This window comes from Hetaerina americana, unplaced genomic scaffold (genome assembly GCF_022747635.1).
Source record: "Hetaerina americana unplaced genomic scaffold, ioHetAmer1.1.p SCAF_3, whole genome shotgun sequence".
NCBI lineage: Eukaryota > Metazoa > Arthropoda > Insecta > Odonata > Calopterygidae > Hetaerina > Hetaerina americana.
Genome location: NW_027286874.1, coordinates 16,311,166 through 16,335,517, shown reverse-complemented (window position 1 = coordinate 16,335,517; position 24,352 = coordinate 16,311,166). Strand labels below are relative to the sequence as shown.

The 24,352-nt window shown below is 37.2% G+C and overlaps 1 protein-coding gene across 10 annotated transcripts in view; it reads left to right on the top strand.

Annotated features, from left to right (window-relative positions):
• Positions 1-24,352, top strand: part of LOC139690215 (uncharacterized) — a 309,365-nt gene that overhangs the window by 229,382 nt on the left and 55,631 nt on the right. For 7 of the 10 annotated variants that reach the window (XM_071587522.1, XM_071587515.1, XM_071587518.1 and 4 more), the window contains 5 exons: positions 828-937; positions 2,026-2,169; positions 14,376-14,459; positions 19,920-20,107; positions 20,974-21,123. In XM_071587522.1, coding sequence (XP_071443623.1) covers positions 828-937; positions 2,026-2,169; positions 14,376-14,459; positions 19,920-20,107; positions 20,974-21,123 — 676 coding nt within the window. The remainder of the gene's footprint in view (positions 1-827; positions 938-2,025; positions 2,170-14,375; positions 14,460-19,919; positions 20,108-20,973; positions 21,124-24,352) is intronic. The other 3 variants (XM_071587516.1, XM_071587520.1, XM_071587521.1) reach the window with 3 other exon arrangements.

Here is a 24,352-nt window from a genome sequence, read left to right as displayed (position 1 = left end):
AGTTCCTCGGAAGTTCATAAAGGTCCACGGTGTTATCACGGTAGCACAAAGCGAAACCTGCGTCTCAATGAGTTCTCAAGTTCACTCATACGAGTTGAGTAGATTTATCAAGTTCTCTCATCGTAGACTTTTGCACTCCAAAATATCCATTAGATTTAATGAAGGACATTCAGAGTTTACATTTTAAGCTGACCGCGCGGTTTGCCGCGGTCAATCACCTTGGATAAGCCAAAAAGTTTATCTGCTGTATCGGGACCATATATTATTACAGCGATCGATTGAGACAGTTTGGTGAATTTAAAATCACTATGGTTGGTTCCTACTTGAATAATTCATGTCCCAAGCTCGAATTACAGAATGGTTTGAAACTCTTCATTGACTATACACGTACGTTCATTGTCAACTAGCGCTTTGTCAATAGATCCAATATTTTTGTCTTGTGAGCCATAGAATTCTACAAAGCAATCACCTCTAATCACCGCGTTATTTGGAAAAGATTATTAACGGCAACGAAAAGTGGATAGAAGTTGGTAATGTCCTGCACAGATAAGTTAACGGGGTTATAGGGGCATAATTTTATTACCATCTGCTCCCACCAATTACAACACCATGACAACTGTACTCTATGAGGCGACTGCAATTATCAGTAACAAGCAAAAACATGGCTCCTGGTATAGTCCGAAGCAAAAAATCGAACCATAAGTCATTAAGGGCCCTTGACTACTAAAACTCTCTTACTTAAGAGGGTACGCGTTGTGATCGTGTTCTGACAATCACATCATTTTTTTACTATCTATACATTTTTACATTTTTTAATTTTATTGTAGGGAGGTACGACTGAAATCCGGAGACTGGTTTTACTCTCAACTACGGAAGAGATTTGGTGGTTTTGGTGTCCAGCCGGAGGAAGGGCTCTTCCTCCACAGCAATTGTAGCAGTAAGTTGTTTCTTCAACAATTTCTTTACTACCTACAGTATATGTGTGCTTGTAAAATTACGTAAACCGATTGCTTATAATTTCTGTGGTTAAAAAGGCAAGATTTTATTTCGTTCTTCCACAAAGCACCACCTTTTAATATGCAACTTTTGTGAATGTTGTCACATCAGATTTTGTACTTACATCAGTCCTGAGTTCCTTCCTTCTAGTTTATTCATTTTTACCTTTCAATTATTACTTTGCGGATTTCAGAATGAATGCATTAAATGGAGTTAATACGATTCCATAATCTGCTACTGTTAAAAAAAAATTACTTGATCGCCTCGCATCCTCGATCGCTGAAACCTTGCCTGTGCTTACCTGCCTTCGGGTGCTCTGCTAGTTTCATATTATTTCACAGTAAATATTTCTTCCCTGGAAAAAAGTTTGAAATGATATCAACTTCATTCTTGTTCTTATAACATGTATATAATGCGTAAAATAAAATTTACAAATGGAGTCTTGCGGAGCGATTTTAATTGTCATTTGAATTCTCTAGAAGTTAAGTAGTTAAAGTGGTCAAAACCATAGGTGACATGTCTTCTAGGATCGTTATTCACATTTTTCACTGCCAGTATGAAAGTACGTAATTACTTCTTGATAACCCTTCGGCTACTAACAGCAAAACATTTTGATTTCCCACTGATAATGAATAGTGTTTACTACCTTCGCTAACGCAAAGATAGTTGATTCTGGTTTCAATTAGGGAGTGACAGTCTTACTGCCGTGTGATATGCTCACATGAATTGCGGTGTAGAATGTCAACGGCCGTGAATCACTGGAAATGTATGCCAAATGCACTTTCCATCTTAAAATATATTTACATTACATTATTATTCCATTGAGACTTGAATTAATATACTTATGGTGGTGGAACGGTTCTTTATGACCTGAAAATATTCAATTGGTTGGAAATGATCCTGTAGATCTGTTCCTTTTTCCTGCGTTACGACATCCCCCTTAATTTGCGGCTAGTGTTTGCGAATTTTCTCCTTGATTTTCGATTTACTCTATTATAAATGAAAATACCTATTGTATCATTTATTTAGAGGCCCTGGCAGAAGAAGTAGATTCGGAAACGGCGAAGGTGAGGGAGTTCGTCGAGAGACTTGTGGAAGCCCTCGTGTCTGGTGGACTGGATAATGTGAACATCAACCGCCTGTACTCTCATCCCGAATGTGAGTCGTTGAAATGTGAGGCTACTGGGGAAATTCTCAATTGAGGAAACTAGAGAATCATCTCTTTCCTCGTTAATTAATTACTTCCTTGCCAGCGATCTTGTCCACCAAATCTGTCAATCTGTGATAATTAACGTGGTGTGATGACGATGTGATATTCTAACATAATATTTATTCCCAGGAAAGAGAAAGAGAACCTTGTTTCTAACCTATGATTTCAATTTTCTAACCCGGCAAGAATCGATTGCTTGAGCAATTGGGAACTTGACGAGGGTCTTTTGGTGTCGTCCTTGATTAACGTGACTCGAGTTTCATGTTACTACTATGGGTTCTTTGTTGGTTTTGATTAGCGGCGTCTGGATTTTTACGGGTGCTGGGTTTCATAACTGTTTAAGAAAATCTTTTGGTTGTGGCATTAAGTGGTGAAAGTATCACTTTTCATTAATAGGTTACACTTCAGGAGGGCGAAAACAAATTCAGCATATTTTCTTTTTTCATAGCATCAAATTTTGGAGCCTATCTCGTCTAAATTTATCTTTGGCCTAGTAGGATCCCCAAAGATCTCATTATGATAATTATCCCATTTTTTTGTTGGGTTAATGCGACCTTATGAAGAAATGTGAGCAGCAAATGAGTAACTTTGAGAGTTATAATAAGCGTGATATGAATCGCCACATTTGTTTAAGTATTTATATCTTATGAAAAAAAACGTAATCAACTCGTTTTTTTATTTTGGTCCAAGGAAAACTTATTTTATGCGGTGAATTGATTAGTGTTTCGCTTTAAGACTTGTTAAAACTTACCTCGGACGCCTAAAGATGGGGACATTTTTACGTTTACCTTTTAAGCCTTGATTACTCAGTTACTCCTCGTTTTTTGAAGATTGAAACCTCGATTTTAACTGCATGGCTTTCACTTTCAGCCTATTTCCAGAGGTGCATTCGAAGAACAGCATCTGATTAGGCTGTTTCACAAGAAAACGGCTGTTTTGTCCTCCTTGAAAATTTACAAAAAAGGAAACCTATGCTTAAATTTTTTTCTTGGAATTCTATAAAATTCAGGAACTACTATTATTAGCTGGTAATGGAGATCATCTCTTGTTGATCATTTCTAAATATCTGGACCCTGCAATAAAACAGGTAATCAGATGACAGTTAAGCAAGATTGGGACTTTTTACTGACGTTTCCGATGTTGAAGCATGCACTTAATAGATTGTGTCATTCTATCGATTAGATTATTAGACTTTATTTAATTTGCATCCATCCTTAGGTTTTGTATGCCTGCTATATTCGTGCCTATGGTATTAAACCTCCGGTTATATCGGCAAAAATGGGTGACTTAATATCTCGAGTAATAAATAACTTAGTTATTATAAATTTTCTCTTCATATTTACTATTTATTTTATTGTATTATTTATATTATAATTCATTTATTATTAGAAAGCCAAGATACGTCAGCTCCGAGCTCTTTTTATACGTTAATTAATTATTGGACCTTGTGAAATATAGGTATGAATTTTGCTTCACTTAATTACTATTTATATTCAGCTAAAACATTTTCATGAAAGTAAGTGAAATGAATGAAGGATGCCAAAAGTAATGTACCTTATAGATGTCGTCTAGTGGCGCAAATCCCTTTCCCAGAAAAAAAATTCATATTTCGTCACCAATTTGGAGGAACTTGGTGATTTCATTGTAAGTTTATCAGCACCTCCCCCCGCACGATTCCCCATCCAAACTTAACCATCCCAACCTTAACACCCAGCTCATCCAAAATCCTATCATCCCTCTAAGCACCATAGATGTCGGTTTACAAATTCTACACTCAAAAAATACAGCGCTGGCCGCTGAAAGGGCCTGTGGTAGGGGATGTTCGGACGCCAGCCATGAAACTATAGAGAAAAATTTCCGTGAAGGATAGGAGGGGATGGGAGGGTTGGTATTAATTTATTTTTGTATGGTCCTTTGTATTGTGAGCGAGAATGGTGCGAGGAAAAGCTTCTTGAATCGCAGACAGTGTATGCCTTCATTTTTAAATAATAGAAGAATAATTTAGGTAAAGTTAACTGTTACCAATGCTTACGATAATTAATCGATCATTTGTGAAACTCCACGTTTAGGTAAAAGGATTTTATGAAGCCTGGCTATTTAATTGTGTAATTTCAGTACGTCAACACTTCTGTTGGTGTGGCAAAGCATGATATATTTCTGAGATTAATATATCTGTTGTTGCTAAAGATATTATCGCTTTGCTTTTTACGTAAGGATGAGCATATTCACTATTTTCTATGCTTCTTTGGTCCTGTGAAACAGAAGTAAAAGTGTCTATTGTGCGTTACTTAATTTCATGAACAATGTTGACTATGTTATAAGTTTTGCTTCTCCCTTTTTAATCGTTCAGTGCAGATTTCGGTAAGTCTCTGATGTCTGTGAAAAGGCGGGAGATCACAATAAAAACTATGGAGATAGTTGCAACTAAGTTAATATTTAGTGTTTGCTAATTTCTTAATTATGTTGCTTACGTTTGGCCAGACGCTCGTATTCTCTTTGCTATTAAAGAGTTAATTATTGTATCGATACATATATTATTAGCCATCTTATTTTCTCACATTGAAAAAAATTTAATTGATATCACATTTTCCACTGCAAAAAACAATTCAATTCTGTATCGTCTTTGTCGTTTGTAAAGCCATTTCAAGGAAACTGTCGAAATAAAAACCACCAAAAGTCATAGACCTACTTAGGACTTTTGGCAAAGTAAGATTTTTTCTCCCTTTTTTTCGTAAATTCAGCTATTTCATTTCTTTGCCACAACCATCAATGGAAATTTTATGTTTCTTACCAATATTCAAACAGTAATATAAATGTTCTGACTGTTTTTCTTGAGCTTTGCTCTCGAAGGGAGTTTTTCTCCCGGATAACTTTTTCCCTGCTTATTTGTCGTGAATATTTTTCTCTCGATATATCTAGCGTCAATTTGGGAAAAATAATGTCTTATGCTCTCCATTTCCTCGAATGACACTGAGTGAATTACTGTCGTTAGCAGCGGAAATCCCTAGCCATCCTAGCCTTCAAACGTTTTCGAGGGTCGCATCTTTACTTTGAAGGGATGCATTTGCATTTGCATTGATGCATTTATCTCTTTCTTTGGCGAAAGTTTAATCGAGAAGTTAATTTGAAGGCTTAGTAGGGATATCGACTAATGGTGTACTCTCGTTGATTCATCAGCTGATTTACGATGGAAAACCTGACACACCAAAAATACCGAAATAGAAAGGGTAGACTCAATTAAATACTTCGGCGTTACAATTACTCACGGCCTTTCCTTTGTGAAACATATACTGGAAATATGTGGACAGGCTTGCAAGAAAGTAGATTTATTAGTAGAGTGTTGGGGAAATGTGACGAGAAGGTTAAAGAGCAGTGCTGTCATTCGCCAGTTAGGCCTCGTTAAGGATATGAAGCCAGTATGTGAGATCCTCATGAAGTTGAATTGATTGCCGAATTAGAACGCGTGTAGTGTTGAGGGGCTGGATTTGTAAAACGTTTTTATGATAAACCGAGTCGAGTATCAAGATTATTGGAGGAACTATGTAGGTTAGAACTCATTTACGCACTGACGGTCAAATTACAGATTAAATCTTATTCATTAATTGCAAGCAGGTCTATGTTGCGATGATCTTGAAAATACATTATTAGTCCCATCTTACTATGGTAGTAGATATCATGCCAATAAAATTAGATAGATTATGTCTAGACCATATTTAAGATGTCATTTTTATCACGAAATACACTCGTAAGATATCAGAATAGCACTCCGAAGGCGCTAGAGGTGAAAAGTCATATTTTTTTCATTCTAAGTATCTATGTTAGTATTTTGTTCTTACCTCATATAGCCTTAGTTATTGTCCTTCTTGTTTCTAATTCCTACCTTGGAATGCGTAGCAAAGCATGTGTCACTTAGATACATGTACCTGAAGTGTTCGTGCTGCATATTATTCGAATTATTTTACAGGTATGTGTTGCACCTAAAAATGAAGACAAACTATTTTTGATGTTGCATGCCTGGTGTGTAATCCTCCTTTTCGACACACCCTAGCGGTGGCTTGCAGGAATCCATGAAGAAATAGAAATACCTATTGTGAATTTAGAATAATGATAATGTCGTTATTTACCAGTAGGGCGGCAGTTATTTTGCGAAAGTTGTTTGAAATCGGAATTAGTACGCAAAAAATGGTCGAAATATGTTTCAATCTGCTAGCCGTGTTCCATAACTGTGCGCCAGGGGACTAAGTGCAGCTGGAACAATATTCCCGCTGTATGGGTCAAATAACAACATTAAGAGTAATTTGCTCATGTTAGATTTTCTTTGGGTCGAATTTTGGCGTATTTTGACGCCTTCGAAGAGGTTTAGGCGCTTTGCATACCGCGGTCGGCTTTGACCACGTTACTTTCCGGCGCGCATTCGCATCTCCCAACCCCATCGCCAGCCCTTCCGCCCCCCCCCCCGCGGGCACTACCCACCAATGTCAATTTACACTATAAGAGTGAACGATGGCAAGCATTGGTTTGACATTATTTCATGTTGTCAAAATTCTTTTATCGAAATAACCCATACACTTTCATGAAATAATTATACAACCTACGCCTCTCTTCACTTTCTGAAGGGTTGTGTTTGGAATCAGAATAATAAAATAAACTCACTCGCAACATTTTTACACTGAAGTTTGAAATTGAACGACAATGATTACGATAATGTGTGTCACTCTTAAGGTAATTTGATTTGGTTGGGCAGTCACGGAATGATTGCAATTTCCAACAAGTTACTTTGAGAATTGCACAATTTTTTCGAAACCATGGCCAGCTAATTATAAACCACGGCGAAAGTTAGTATTATTCAATATCATAGAAATAACGTTATTTTGGTAATAATATTATCAAATAATTTTAAAACAGCGTCCTCTCTAGCGGGCAACCAAGCCTAATCATTTGAAGATAAGGGTGCCATATATTGCACACCAATGTTATTTTCTTGCAATCTAGCAAGATATCCTATAATCGTGCACATCAAGGAGAATACGATGGAATTAACTCTTCTTCTGAGTTTACGCCCACGTATACTCTTCCATAGCTTCATGCACCACTCTGCATGGCCATATAAAACCCGTAAATTCTTCGCAATAAATTTGTCTCTCGTGCAATCGGGAAAAGCCAGGGAGTATGAAGCATGAAACATTTTGAAAATTGAAGTAATAAAACTTATCTCCCTTTACTCTTGCCTAATATTTTGGCCTCTTTCGCGTCCATTTTCATTCCTTCTTTCAATGCCTTATCAAAATATTCTTTTTCCGTCTCTATTTCTGACCTTTTTTTAATAGGATTCCTCTTCGTATTCGTGTCAGCATTACCCAATGTAAGTGAGCGAAGTCCACATTGATCGAATAAATAGTTAATTATTAATAATATCTCTCTTCTCTTCCTCGCCTTCGTTCCTCCATTGTCTCAGGATTTATTTCCAATTATTCAATCTCTTCCAAATAACTCTTCTTTTTTGTGTCGAATAGTTAGTCTAAATTATTTTCATATTCATGGCACAAGGAGGTAGCTCGTTTGCAGTCGTCGTGGACGGGGCATTCTCATGTCTGTAGGCAAATCTCCATTTCCTGTAAACATCATTCCACTTTTTCAGTCGCGTGAGCTTGTATTCGAGGAACTTTCGTCATGTTCCACAGTTGAAGTAGATCCTTGATAGCACCGTTAACAGCATCTTGGACATGATAATCGATCTTGAAGAGGTAGAAGAAAACCCAAGGTGTCTCTCTCACAGCCGGTCATTTTCCAAACTTGGGCACATCGCGTTCCAGACCAATGGTGTTGATGCATCCCTTCAGAACTTCGACATTCCACTCATTGTGACGATGAATTTGCTCACCGACAACAAGCCACGAACTGATGGGAAAGCTTTCGTTTCCATGTTGACCCGAGACAGCGCAGCGGAGGAGGAAGATAGTATGCAGGCATCGATAGACAAAATCCCCTTGTAGTTACAGGAGCAGCTATAATTAATTCTTTAATAATGATAATAAAATCGTTTTATGAAATTATGTATTTCTTTGCCTGAGTACTATTCCTGTGTTCACACTTACGGTGTGAATAATGTGTAGTGCCTTGGTGGTAGGGTGGGGAAAGGTCGGGTGAGGAGAACGCACACCGGGAAGAAAACCGCACTCCCCCCCCCCCCGATTATCTCTATGAAGGCGTCAAAATACCTCAAAATTAATTAAATTTACATTGCGTAGTGAACTTGAAATCAATAATTGCTCTTAAGACGGTTGTTTTAAGCCCACAAAAACATATTTTTTCCAGCTGCACCTCGACCCCTAGCGCACGGCTATGGCGGGTGATACAGTTTTCAGACTGAAAAGCGTTTTCCCCCAAATCGATCATTTTTATCCTACGGATTCTAATGTCCCACAAATTCGGATAAGTAAGCGCTGTACTATTTACCAATTGTTTTACCTAGCGTAAATGGGGAAGGATCTTTTAGAAGGAGTATGTCAATTCAACGAGGTCCGTTGTTTATTTAGCATCTTTAAAATATTTATCTCCTTATCTCCCCTTTCAGAGCAGTTGCTCCGGTACGGTCAAACATAAAATGTTTGTGAGCAACTACAATTTTTGTGTTTTAATGCATGTTATTGTTGCTTGCTTTTCTTCATTCATTGTCAATACTATTGATGGAATGGAATACAAAATGAAAACCACGGAGATTCGCTCACGATTAGAAGTAGCTCGTAACCGCGATTTCTGTTACCACATTGCGGTTTGTGGCGAAAATATGCTCCTCCACACAGGTTTTTTAATCAAACGGGCATTTCCTAGATAAGGAAATGCATTGATCCAGGATTTTATGTTAAATTTCGAAAGATTGCCGATTTCCTCCTCCTTCATTCAGATACTATTCTGGGCTAGTGACTGATTTAATTAGTACACACTACCTACATTTTGCTGAGTGCCTACCAGATATTCTATTAATGTGAAAACAAAACCTGTGCTGTGCTAAACACATTGGAATTATGTCGTATCCAAAATGAATACCTAATGTGTTTTACTTTTCGTTTTCAATATATTGTTGTTCAGCAAGTTGTTTATGCATGAAAATTTAAAATCAGTACCAATGTTTTTAGTCTGGAATGTGAGTAAGGGTATGAGGAAACTCGGCGTTGGCATTAGCCTGCTCTAAACGAAAGGCAGCAAGGGGTCCCATCCGACGGACAGCATACTCCTCTTAAAGTGATATCCAAGTAGGGATCGCGATACCACTGAAAAATTACACCGCCGCGATTCGAATTCGGGCCCTCGGGGTGGGAAACTGCTCGTCATTGCACCCATCCGATCCTCTCGAATGCTCCGCGAAAATGAATAATTATTCATAAATTCTCAGATTATCTCTCCAAAATACGAGTATCAAATATGGGGAACCTTAAATGAACATTTCCTCGTTTCCTTCGTAAAACTGGTTTTACAAAAGAAAAATATAGATGTGTACAAAAATAAACGAAAACAGCGGTAATATGTGGAAAAATATGCGCTTATTTATGCTTCTGATACCATTGTAAATTATGCTCATTGTGTATCAAAGATAGAGAAACGCCGCGCCTTTACATCAATAGCAGCGAACCGACCACATATCAGGTAGGCTGATGGGCTCAAAAGGCCTGCAATAACCGTTGCTGTCGGCTTCAGGAAAATTTTACACTACAAGTGTAGCGGGTAAACTTGCCATATTGATAGATGGAGCCCTTATTTCTTTTGTAAGTATTGGAATAGTTCAGATACCGCTGCCTAAAAATTCGAAAAATGAATACCAAGGTAGCGGGGAGGCAATAGTATTAGAGCCGGTCGAAAGAAAATTTCACTTTCCAAGGACTTTCCGGTCGTTGCCCTACCTCTACCATTAATCTTATGTGCGCCGCCGCGCTCTTTTCAAGATTGCCCCAAATGTACGCAATCGATCGTGTTATGAAATTTTCGACACCGATTGAGAATATCTCAGGCCACGGCTGTGGAGAAAAAGGTCTGACCACTTCCGTAAGTACGTTATATGAAAAGTGTGTGGTTTTAGTTACATTTGCCGTTAAATTTGCTACTGATAGCAGATCGTTTAGTTCAGTCGACGCAGTTTAACATAAGAATGTTTTAACTTGCAGAAAAATAGTGTTATGAAGTTTAGAACAGTCGTTCTCTTTAACGTTCTGAACAAAATTCCTCGACTTCCCCGTTCGTACGCCCCAGTTTTCTCAGGAATTGAAGGTCGACTGTCTTGAGAACCTGCGTAACGAATTCAATTAAGCCGTCTCTCACCTGTCGCCAGAAGGAACCTATATCCATCCCCTCTATCTTCTTGCCTCACCCCGTCCTAAACCAAAGCATAGCAAACAAAACTGACAGTGGAACTACCGGGATTTACCCCGGCGGAGGACGGTCTTTCCCCCCCCCCCCACGGACAGATCCTTTCTTGAGACCTGCCATTCACACAACGGCTCAGTCCCACCCCGAGGCAGGAAGACACCGACCTCCCACTAACTGCACCGCGTAGAGAATCGGCTCTCGGCACCCTGATGATCCCCAATGAAAGAGACCGATGGGCCAACGGACCCCACCCAACACCTAAGGACACCGCCACCACTACTTCCCCGCACACCGTGGGGAGAAGGGACGATGGACGTCATAAGGAATGCAAATAAGAAGAAAAGACCATCTCATCGCAACCAACTAGTCTTCGTATTCCTTTGCCTTTTCCCCTCTTCCTCTACAAACCCTCAACCTCCACCCCCACTCATAACCCGCTTTTTTCTCCCATCCCCAGAGCTTCGGTTTTGCCCACTCGCGTAACCGCTCCCAGCATGTGGAGATACCCTGGTTTCCCCCTCCTATATTTAATATATATACGTATGTAGGACCTGCACAGTAAAAGCCTCCCTTGGAAATGATGTAATGCATCGAAAGTGGTCGTGAATAAATTTTTATTGATAGTCTTCATCTCTGTTAATACCGCGTAACGACCGTAGGTGTTCCAGTCCCTTCTGCAATAGTCGTCCGATTTGAACGCTGAAACTCTTGAAATGAAAGTTTCAGCTCAGTAAACCAATAAAATGGCCAAAAAACGACTTAATAGTAATTAATCAGGACTAATCACGCCACATACTCCTTAATATTGGAATATTTTAGAAGATTCACCATAAAATGGGTCATAACTCGGTAATGAATGGAGAAATAATAGAATATATGGATATCCGTGATTTCCACAGTCACACCTGATTCTATTAAGTTTATTCCATTTCTCTTTTAAAAATTTCCTTCACCTAACTTTGCTTGACCTACTTAGGTAAGTGATTTCATCCATGGCCAAAAAAGTTTCAAGTTCAGTAAAACTTCAATTCAACCTCAAATTTACATGAAAGAAAATTATCATTTACTCATAGTAGTTTTTAGGGGAGGCAACAACAGCTGAGGTCATTTGCTTCCCCCTTTCCTGACCATCCATTAGGGACGGACATCCATTGGTGGTGATCGTGGAGAGAAACATGGCTTTCCAACGGATGGCATACTCACGCAAAGTGCCCTCAATAAAGCAACTCAAGTAGGGATTGAGATACCACTGAAAAATATCTGCCGACTTTGGGATTTGAATCTGGGTCCTCTGGGTGGGAAGTCTGTAGGTTAGCCACTGCACCAACCCGATCCTCTCATTTACTCAATGGTGGACTACTATGACATGATTGATTCATCTTTACAGTTTGAAAATGAACTGAAAATTATGTCTCTGTTATATGATAACAGATTGATATACTTCAAGTGTTCGTATTTGACCTTTTTACAATTACAAAATACTATGTAGATTAACTTTGTATTGATAATGGGGACAAAAACAAAATTATTCTAACACCCTTTACAGAAGTATAATTTCATTTTGTTATTTTTGTTTAACGATTGGTATAAATGCTCTCAGCAATAATTGCATAGATTACAGTCCAAGGCATTTACCATTTTATACTTTTGTTTGCTTGTGCATTTTTCATAAGTATTCTTACTGAAATCACCTCATGCATAATGGTGACATGTGTCCCCATATACTTATAACAAATATATATGAACAGAGGATGAGTCACCTAACTTTGTCACATCAGATATTTTCATACCATTATACAAATTTTTGAAATAATATATTTAAAAAGAATTTCTTTAATGTGTGAACTCTGAAACTTATAAGCAAGCAGTGATATAAGAAATATGCGGAATAAATAATTTGAGAAAAATTTATATTTTTTATTTAAATACAATACTGTTTTGGTGCATATCTAGCAAAACTGAAATTTGATATAGATAGATAATAGTAGTGGTTTTGTGTCCTTCCGGTAGGCAAATTACTTAGAGTGGCATAGAAGATTTGATGCCTGAATTAGGTGCCAAACTCATTTAATTCTGTTTTATCTCATTCTAAAATCTCTTCAATTCCTGATTTGCTCTTTGAAACTCTAATAATATTTCTGAAAGTATGTAGTTTGGATAGTTAAATGAGATCAAATAGTGAAATATCTTCTTCAATAAAGGCTTAATTCCTGTAAATACAACATTTAAGAATCCTAGCTGGTTTAGAACATTGTTTACTCTGTGTATATAAGTAGTATTGCTGTATGTTCCTGAATATTTTTTACTACCATAGAGTTAGGAAATGCGGTTCCCTCATTCTAAAAATTATCTGGCTAAGGTGGATTATTTGTATGTGCAATACCGTGGTGTAAGGTCTGTAATACCATTGACTGAAGTAAACTTTCCAATTCTGAATAGATTTTTTCCTGATTGGTAGGTCAAAAGGTCTACCTAAATGCAGATAGATCGATGAAATGTAATGATTCAAGAAGTACCAATAACTATTAAGTATTGCTATTAGCAATAGCTATCAAATAGATTTAATTTCCTCTGGAAAAAGAACTACTGCAAATTTCCATTCTTACTGCTAGAACTAATTTTAAATTATTTATTTGAAATGTAGGCAACAAATGGAAGCTAAAATCTAATGTCCTTGCATCCAAAGGGCAACAATAAGTGCAAAAATAAAAATGTGGCAATAAGGGGTTGAAATAATTAGTGATGTAAATAAAACCATCATTAATTACATGTGAACTGATATAGGTCTAGGAAAAGGCTTATTAATGAGGAGTTGTGGTCTGAGAAGCACTAATGATGAAGTGGAATTCCTAAATTCTGCTTTGACTAATGCAAAAAACCTGTATAAAAGAAAAGCTACCCTCATCAGGAGATTGTTTTATCCTAAAGAACTTTAACAAACTTATGGGTGATAGCAAAAACCTTTTTAAATAACCATTCATATATTTATTTGCTTAACTGGAATGTGTCCATTATGAATCTGGAATCTCTGTAATAAATCTACCATCATGAATGATGATCACCATCAATCTTATAAATAGGAGCAGAGTGCATAAAATCATAGTGGAAGAAAGAAAGTCAATTATAACATTATAGAAGGGAGAAGAAGCAGTGTGTAGAGAGGACTTGACCATTTAGTCCTTTAACCAAGGGTTAGCAAGGGAACGGGACAGTAGAGTTGCTGTTAAGTGTAGCACATTAAGCCAGTTTTGACCTGTCCAGTGCAGAGTCAGCCCAGGGGTAGCTTTGTTTCTAGATAAATATGTCTACCAATCACAGAAGCTTAATAGATTTATGTCACTAAAGGACATACATTCTTACAAAAATTATGTGCCCATCAGTGAGCTTATATCTTTCAGAAATTACCTATTCACCAATTGATCTCACATTCTTTATTTCCATTGTATTAGAAATATTCTGACCTATTTGACCATGTTTAGCTTTGCAGATGAGCAGAAATTTGTCAATATACATAGTTGAGTGATTAAGAGATAAGTTCATTAGGCAATCAAACTATTGCTTTGAAGTAGGCAAACATGATTATTTACTTGCTTGTGGTTGAAATTTGTTGACCATTTATAAGAATTAACCTTCATACCAAAAATATGTATGTGGAATGGCATGAGTGCAAGTTTTCAATTAACTCATCTCTTTTAGAATTCTGTAATTTTTCATTTGCCTGTTCCAGATTTTAATATGTGCCCTGGCTCTCCTAATGACTTCTTAACCTCTTTCCAAATCAATCCTTACTCATGCTTGCATGTTACAGATGATTGCATGTTCAGCAAGTACCACTCCAGCCTCTGTGATGCTATTGCCAGGCTCACCCTTGCTCTACAGATGTCTATTTCTCGTAAGTGATGTATGAAAATGTAATCAGTGTATGGCATTTCATGATACAAAAGGTCTGCATACAAAATTTATTAGTTATTGTTTTGAATGCAAGTAGTTGTTTTAAAATGAAATTATTTGGTGAATGTATGTATTTGAATGTTTTCCATGAGAGGGAAGTATGTTATTTTGATTACCTCTGCAGTCAAAAAAATTTCATCTGAGTTGTAGCAACACTGAATGAATCAGACCCTAACCCTCTCAATAAGAATAATGTTTTAATGGAAAATTTTAATAGTGTGAATAATGCCATCATTTTCTAGGCATTATAAATTGAAATGGTGTGTTAAATTGTACAGTAGTAATATAAAAGCATTGCTTTCCAGTCATCCACAAATTATGAATATTTCGTTAATCATACTCTTTCTCAAAATTATTCTTTTACATAGCCATTGTGTTTTCCCATAGCTATTTTTGGAAGTTAGGCAACTACAAACCCGTCATATGGTGAACAAATATACATTACCATGGAAATAGATGTAAGGAAAAGGGATAGGAACACAGATAAGACTAACAAGATAGGACTAACAGAGGAGAGGTGCGGAAGGCTGAATCAAGCAGATCACAAATGTATAAATATTTTCTTGACCAGGACTTGAACACTGGATCTTTTTACCTGCTCATATTTGTTCACCATATGGTGGGTTTTCGTATTTGAAAATGGCCTATGTGGCTTGTCTTTTTCTTCTGACTATGCATGCGATGAAATGCAGTGTTCCTATCCGTTATCACATTGTAGGATTACTTTCCTCTTTCCTGTTGTGCTTTCCTCTTGCCTGTGTCGTCTATTTCTCCTTTGGTGGATGAAACAGCTCACTAATGCCATCTCTTGGCCAAAGAATTAGGACACTTGGTTGCATAAAGCCCTGCAGATTTCAGTGTAAATTATGTTTCCTCGATAGCTCAAATGGTTAGAGCATCGGCCCGGCAAGTCTGTATATGTTTGCAAGTGAATATATGTTCCTATCCCTTTTCCTTTCTTATATCTATTTCCATGTTAATTCATATATATATATATATATATATACAATTATCCCTCCCCGGACTACAACCTTGACGTGGTGGAAGGGCTTGTGTGTTCCGATTACCCCTAGAGCTGTGCTGGCGCAAGTAATAATAATTGCTCCTGGTAGGGTCACCCATGCCTGATAGGTCGAAGGTTAGGAGCCAGACAAAAGGTAGTCCACACAGCATTTGTTCCTCAGTGATGCCGCTGCAATGGCGTCTGGCCCCAGTGGGGCGGCCAGTAAGTGATGGTGTCACGTTAAAAACAATATTGAGGAAAGCAACGGGAAACCACCTCAATTATCATTCCCAAGATAAATATGATGGTCACTACAGAGATTTTGAGTCCTGGCAACCACGGGGCTTGGCCTAATCCGGCAAGGCCGTGCCCAGCAGAGGGGGAGGCAAGGCTTCCGCGGTCGTCATCCCACAAAATCCTTGCAAGGGAAAGCCGGCAGCAGCAGGACCGAAGACGCAGGAGAAGAAGACCAAATTAGTTAGAATAGGAACGTGGAATGTTAGGACAATGATGAGGACAGGGAAATTGGAGAATATTAAACGAGAGATGGGAAGGGGAAAAATAGATATTTTACATCTATGCAAGGTGAGATGGAAGGATAGCGGGGATTACTGGAGTGATAGTTATAGAATAATATACAGCGGCGTGGACGAGAGCCAATGAGGGGTTGCCATAGTATTAAATGAAGAGGTAGGAAGAAGCGCAGTCCACAAAAAACAGGTAATGGATAGAATATTACTTGTAGAGATAAAAGCAGAACCCACGAACTTGGTTATTATTCAGGTATACATGCCACCGAGCAACCATACGGAGGAAGAGGTCAATAGGATATACGATCAATTAGAGGACATGATCGCGTGTGTTCCTGCAGGGAAACATTTGATAGTGATGGGGGAATGGAATGCGACGGTAGGCGAAGGAAGAGATGGTGCCGGGGTCGGGGACTACGGTTTACGTACAAGGAATGACCGCGGGGAGAAAGCAGTTGAGTTCTGCAGGAGACAGGGGCTAGTCATCACCAACACTTGGTTCAGACCCCACAAAAGACGCAGGTATTCATGGAAAATGCCAGGTGACTCAGAAAGGTATCACCTAGGTTATATTCTCATTAGACACAGGTTTAGGAACAGTGTCATAAATTCCCACAGCTTCCCGCGAGCGGATGCGGACTCTGACCACAATTTAGTGGTCATGAAATGTAGCGTCCGTTTCATAAAGATAAGGCAGGGGCGGCGAGTTAGAAAATGGAATGTAGAAGAATTAAATGGTTTGAAAAGGAGGGAGTTACAACAGGCCGTAGAAAAATCATGGAGGATGGCAAAGGAGGATGGCAAAGAAAAATGGGAATGTATCAAGAAAAGGTTATCGAAAGCCACAAAAGACACTATTGGAACCCTTAACGCGAAAAGGACTGCGAAACCATGGATCACGGAGATGAGACGATTACCAAGATGGATTAGAGGAGAAAATGGAAGAATGTAAATCCAGAGATAGGCAAAATGAAGTACAAAGAATTGCACAATAAATTGAGGCGGGCAACAAATAAAGCAAAAGAAGCATGGTCGAAGACGCAGTGGGAGGATATGGAAAGTTTTGTAGAGGAAGGGTGAAATTGGTGCACTATACAGTAAAGTTAAATATTTATCGGGATGTAAGAAAGGAAGATCTATGCTAAGAGTTAGAGATCAGGCTGGTAAGATAATAGTTTACACAGGAAGATCCAAGAGAGATGGAAGGAATAGATAGAACTGTATAGTAAAGAACATAGACCAGCAAAGTTAGACATAGAAAAGGAACATGATGTAGAGGACGATATCTTAGGCGCAGGCATACTTGATGATGAGATAGAAAGGGCATGAAGGGAGATGAAACTAAATAAGGCCCTGGGGGTGGATAACATTCCCGCGGAACTATTGAAATGTTTAGGAAAATGTGGGAGGGATAGGCTATATGGGCTGATTTGTAGTATTTAAGAGCAAGGAATCTGGCCGGAAGACTTTGTGAGATCAGTTTTAGTTCCTATTCCGAAAAAGGTAAAGGCCACGTCATGTGAGGACTATAGGACAATTAGTTTGATATCCCACGCAGCTAAAGTTGTTCTCAGGATCATAAACAAAAGGATAGAGAGTAGGGCAAATGATTACTTAGGGGATGATCAGTTTGGGTTTAGGAAGGGGAGAGGTACGCGTGATGCCATTGCAGTCGTGAGATTATTAATTGAGAGGAATATAGAATACAACCAGGAGGTATTTGCCTGTTTCGTAGCATTCAAAAAAGCATTTGATAGAGTGAATTGGGAAAAACTAATGAGTATATTAGAGAAAGTAGGAATAGATTGGAGGGACACGAGGCTAATCCGCAACCTGTACATGTCTCAGACTGCTCAGGTGTGAGTGGGGAACGGGGAGTCCGGATGGGCAGTGTTAGGAAGAGGTGTAAGGCAGGGTTGCCCATTATCGCTGTTGCTGTTCAACCTGTATGTAGAGGAAATGATCAAAGAGGCATGGGAAGAACTGGAGGGTGGAATGAAAGTGGGCGGGGAATTCGTAAAATCAGTTAGGTTCGCTGGTGACCAAGCTTTAGTTTGTCAGTCAGCCAAGGGATTGCAAGCATTGCTTAGTGCATTGGAAATTCAGTGCGACAGGTATGGGATGAGAATCAATATTAATAAAACAAAGATTATGCGATTTTCTAGAAAGAAAAAGGCTAAGCTTAACATTAAAATAGGAGGGCAAAAACTAGAGAAGGTAGAACAGTTTATGTATCTCGGTAGTGTTTTGGACCAATACGGTCAAAGTAGTAAGGAAGTAAAGAGAAGAATTGCGCTAGGCAAAGAGGCTTTCACAAGGAGGAGGGAGTTAATGACGGGAACGTTGAGTAAGGATGTTAAGAAAAGACCCGTAAAAACTTTAATTTGGAGCGTAGCTATGTATGGCGTGGAAACGTGGTCATTGAAGCAGGAGGATAGATGTAGACTGGAGGCTTTTGAAATGTGGGTGTGGAGAAGAATGGAGAAGGTGAAATGGACGGAGAAGAAAACAAACGAGGAAGTTCTTGGTATGGTGGGCGAAGAGAGGGGTTTGTTGGGAGAAATCCTATGGAGGCAGGAAAAGTGGATGAAGGGGATATTGGCCAGCAGTGGGATGTTGAAGACTGTAATAGAGGGAATAATGTTAGGCAAACGAGGAAAGGGAAGGAATACGATAGGGATGTTGGACAGGAGGAAGGCAGGAAGAAAGTACTCAGAGATGAAGACAGACCTGATATAGAGTAGGATGCTGGATTTTGTGTTTTGTTATAGGAGGCACAAAATATTTATTTAGTAGCTGTGTCCAACCAAAAACCTACCTTAACCAGTAGATTACCAAATAAATAAATAAATATATATATATAGTCCAGTGGATAGAGCGTTCGACAACTGACCGGAGGGTCCCGGGTTCGATTCTCGGGCAAGGCACTCTGGGCACCTGCAGCTCCACCCAAGCTATGTGATTTTGCAGGTACCAGGTCCTCCTGGGAAACCATAACCGGTACAGGGAAAGGAACTGGCCCCCCTACCCTGATGTGTGAATTTCACACGCCGTCGGGCTTAGAACTGGGTGAACTCTACCATCACCTACCAAACCGACCTTCGAGTTGATTACTGTGTTTATGGTTTATTTATGTATATATATATATATATATATATATATATATATATATATATATATATATATATATATATATATATATATATTAGTATCTCAGATTTTTTCAATATAAAATTCTCTGCATCCTTTGGGTTTGCTTATTTTCATATTTTACTGGTGAAGGACATATTCAGTGCCTTGAATAGGTATAAATTGGTCTGGCTATTCTAATACATCTTTTTTACGCTAATCTAACAGTAAGAAATGTTTCTACCTTTTGCTTAAAAAAATTAATTTAAAAATGTAATCATTTTCTAAATTAATCTGTTTTATAACTTGATTATGGGGTTATTATTTTATAATAAACATTGTAAGCTTACTGTATTCATAAGAATGATACTATTCGTTCAATTTTAACTATTTTTTTCTTTTACGTTTTCTATTGTCATTTTTTTCATAAAGTTCAAGGCTGAACTTTGTGCAAGTTGTATTTCTTTCATAATGTAAATTGAAAAAAATAAAAAACTCCCAAATTATAGCTATCTATTTTGCTATTTGCATATGGACAAAATAAACTTTTCATTTGGGTACTTTTATGATTCTAGTTCATATATGTTTTCAGTTCAGTATGTTCATTCAGTTTTTGGCTATTGTTAATCAATTTATGAGAAAATCACTGTTTTTTCAACTCTTGACTTCAATGGATCACATTTTTCTATTTTCTTCAAGTTACCTTGTGTGATATTAATAAAATATAATTAAATGATAGATCAGCCGTTTCCTACCAACCTGGATCGACTTGGAAAGACAGAAAAAGATGGATTGGTGGCCATGGTTGGGGAGGAAGATGATGATGGCCTTCTGTGCTCTCCATCAGTTGCTCATGCTCAGCTAAAAACACTTGTTCAGCAAGTGATTGATGAAGCCAGGGAACTCCCACGACTTGGCATTCAGCAAGTATGATGATATATATTTTAGATTGCATATGTTTTTAGCAAGTGGTATTGTAGTCCAGAGGGTAGAGTGCTGGGCTATAGCCAGAGGGCTGGGTTCAATTCTGCCTATGCTTTGCCTCAGGAAACCTATTTGGGTCGCAGGGAAAGGAACTAGCACCCCTACACTGCTGAGTAATTTTAACAAGCCATTTGAAAAATGTGCTAATTTTTACTTGAAACCAGACTTAGATTGTGCTATGCATTGAATAGTGTGTCTATGACTAGAAAACTAGATGATTTTTAGTTGGCCATCTATTCATTTGAATCATCATTGTATTAAAAAATATAATTTTTGTCATGAAATTTTTAATCGTTTACTATTTTCACCTTACTAATGTTCTCCCATCACCATTTTTCCAAATATTGCACCAATTTCATAAATTAATCATAATCGCAAACTGTATAAATTGATAATTAAATAGACCTTTATTGTATGGCCATGTTAACAATAGTCAAGCAAATGTTTTGAGGAATAAGACAAACTTGTAAATTCACAAAAATTTCATAAATACAGCACTCCCGGTTTCATCGCATAGGCGACATCTTCAGGTACCAGATGTCACCTATGTGATGAAACCGGTATTATTGATCCAATTTTTGTGCATTAACGAAGTTTGTCTCATTCCTCAAGACGAATGTTAATTAGGTTGAGCCCGATACCATTGAAAGGAAGTCGATGTCTACTTGAGGTCATTTATAGAAAGAGATAGAAAATAGAAGAATAGACATTATAACTTATGGAACTTAAATGATGCATGCTGAAATGATTATTATTGAAATAAGATATCTAATAACGGTTTCTCATTACCTTAAATGTTATTTTTGCAGTTTGCAAGTAATGGATTCAATAGAGGGCTGTCAGATGAGGGGGATATTGAAATGGAAAACAGCCTCTTAGGAAATGATGTTCCGAGTGAACATGAAGACTTTGCTTCAAAGACATATGATGACATATTGGCAACTGCCATTCTGAATAAAGTGAGTATTTAGTATAAAATATTATTTTTTTAGCATTGTGTTAATGGAAGAAAGAAATTTACTGATATCCATCAACCAGACTGAGCAATGTACACCTTTTATAATTGCAGTCTAGCAAATTTATATTGCATAAGTATCAATGTATTGATCTATGAGTGATGCATTAGCTCTAGCAGGCTGACATCTGGAACACTGGTGAAAGAGGAACAGAATTTATTCACTGACCATTGCCTTATACTTCCTGTCACCTTATCCATTTTGCGGGAATCTATTTTTCATCCAGCACCTTTTTTTTGATAAGATTTAATGGGCAAGTTAAAATAAATCGTAGTGCACCTGAAGTTTAAGGGGACAACAAAAATGAAGGAGGGATCATGATCTGACTTTGGCCCGTGCTGATACAATGTCATGGTGTAAATGGATGAAATTGCATAAAGGCATTCCATATTGGATTTGCAACTTTGCATTTTATATTATCAGTATGTTGAAGCTATAAATCTGTATGATATGTTGGCTGGAATTGCCATCCTATTTTGAGCATTTCAGCTTAGACAATTTCATCGATGCCAGTATGCATTCTCTATATTGTCACCATCGCATTTTTTTATGCTGAAACCTGGCAATGAAAACAAAGCATCATATAGAACAGATTTGCATTTTAACTTAGAAATGATATTGTGTTTTAATTAATGGCATTGCTACATGCTTTCACACTCAACATTTCAATAGAATATGAGTCAAGTAAGTGATATAGTGCAACCCTTAGTATTCTCTTATTAATTGCATAGTAGATTAATCAAGGAAAGTAATGATTCATCATTATGCAAATGAATTTTTATGAATATTTGTCAAAATAACTGCATGACTTTAAGCTGAATTTCATAAATTTTTGGCATTATACTTCATTATGTGAATTCAATTTGCAATACAACCTTCCTGACTTAATATTACTATATTTTTATCACAAGCAAAGTACCTATGTTGACCTGGCAATGGTTATTGTTGCTTTGTCTCTCAGTGAATGTCTTTGGCAAGCCTAAGCAATTTAAATTGAGATACCTGGGAATATTTTCCATGGAAAAGCATTGGCAAAAGAATTTTACATGTTTACACTAAATTAGTTAGGTAGGCAGAAGAAAAAAAGAAAAAAAAGTTGTTCAACTTTTTGTGCAGAATGAGAACATTTTCAATTAAATAAATAAAGAAGTTTAAATTAATGTTTGTTCCTAAAATGCATGGAATTTTGAGATATGTTATGCATAAAATTTCTTCTGTTCCATGTTTTTCATATCTCTCCAACATGTCCAAGCGGTCTAATATATTAATTATAATGCTTATTGATAATTACTGTGGGTTACTTCAAGATTGAAAGACTACAAGCATTTCAAATAAAGACTGGCAAATTGAATTCCCATTTTGTTCATGTGTACATCTTAAGAAAGATGAAAATCAAAAGTAATGGGGGGAATATCTGAAAAAAATGTTTCTATAAGAAATATTTTGTCATGTAACCATATTTGTCAGTGTACCTGAATACGATTCATATTTTCCCCTCAAAATGCTCCTGAAATTTGGGGTAATCAAAATTACGAGTGTGAATTTTGAAATTGAAAATAAAATGATGATTCATTGAGGTAAAGGGAGAACTGCTGAAACACACAGTTTTATATAAAACCGCAAATAAGAATTACAAAATTTCCTTGAGGAAATTTGAAACAATAAAACAATCATAAGATTAGCTACAATATGATGTTTCAATTTTGAAATGGTTTTGTAGATTCTGCCTTGTAATGAGGTCAAGCTTCGAGACATTCTTCATTAGCATTTTTGTTTCATTTAGTGTTGCAGGTTACCCTTTTATTATACTTAGGTCAGTGTAGTGCTCTTAGCTTCATTGTGCCAAATTATATAATAAATGGCTTCCAAGCTCCTGTTTTACTAGTTTATTTGTGCCTTTTGCAAAGGAAGGTGTCATTTTTTGACATTAATTCTGTATTAGTTTTTCATGTTAGTTATAGTAATTTCCATCACCAATTATATTTTATTCTTGCTCCATTGCAATAAATTTTAATTCTTAACCATTTATAATTTAGAGGTAAATAATCATTAAGTTTAAATGTTTTATTTGATTTTTCGTGAAATGCAAAACTCTAAATCTAGCTGCACTGCTATTAAATTACATATTCTAATATTTTTTGTTTTCCTGACGTTTCTGAAGACCATATGGTCAAGGGATCCAGCAAAGCCATTCTTTGCTTGACTTCAGGTGTCCTAGGAACAATCCTCTACAATTTACAGATTATTCATGCCATGGCAGGGCTGTGGCAAGTGATGCTTAGGTTTCTAGTAGGTTTATTACCACCAGACTAACCCATCTGGCCAGATTGTATACTGGGTATATATCATATTTACATTCACAGATGAGGAAGGAAGGACCACTGTGAAAAGGTGGAACTCAAATGAATCCATAGTGGCCATACAAGACATCCATGGGTTCTTACCCTGCATAAAGGAATTGATTAAGTGTGAGAATTATGCCAAGAGCCAATTTCTATCAGAAAAATCCTGAGAGATCATAAACATCATACAGAGAAGTGAAGAGTTCACAGAATTCCATATTAGATCTTAGGTAACTTGCCTTAGGTAACAATCCATCTATTGTAGATGAGATTTTAGACTTTTTAGAGAGAAAGTATTCAGTAAAGTACAGCCTAGTATGATGAAATTTAGTGTTGAAATAGGTGCATTTCATTTCATTACTTTTTTAGTTGGTGCATTTCATTTCATTACTTTTTTAGTTCCTATTAAAGTAAATGTGTAGAGAAAAATTATTGCATCAAAGAAAAACAGCAGTAATTTCCCTCCAAGAACATTGACACTTCATAAAGTGTCATGCACACAAAAATCACATTTTCGTCCTTTGTTGGAAATTCCAAGCAAACAGATTTAGTTTCCACTTAAAATGACTCATCAATATCATTGTTTATGACTATGCATGCACTCAGGAATGCATTCAAAGTTGAAAAGAATTTAGAAAAAGTTCCAAGTAAAATTTAATTATATGAAGGCAACATAAAACTGCTTCATGTCTGCTGGCATATTGCTGAAATAGAACTAATTACAATAGTTAAACATTTTTAAATCTACATATTTGAAAATATAGACACTGTGAAACATTTAAACACAAAAATCTTAATAAACCCATAATACTGTACTAGTGGGCAGATTA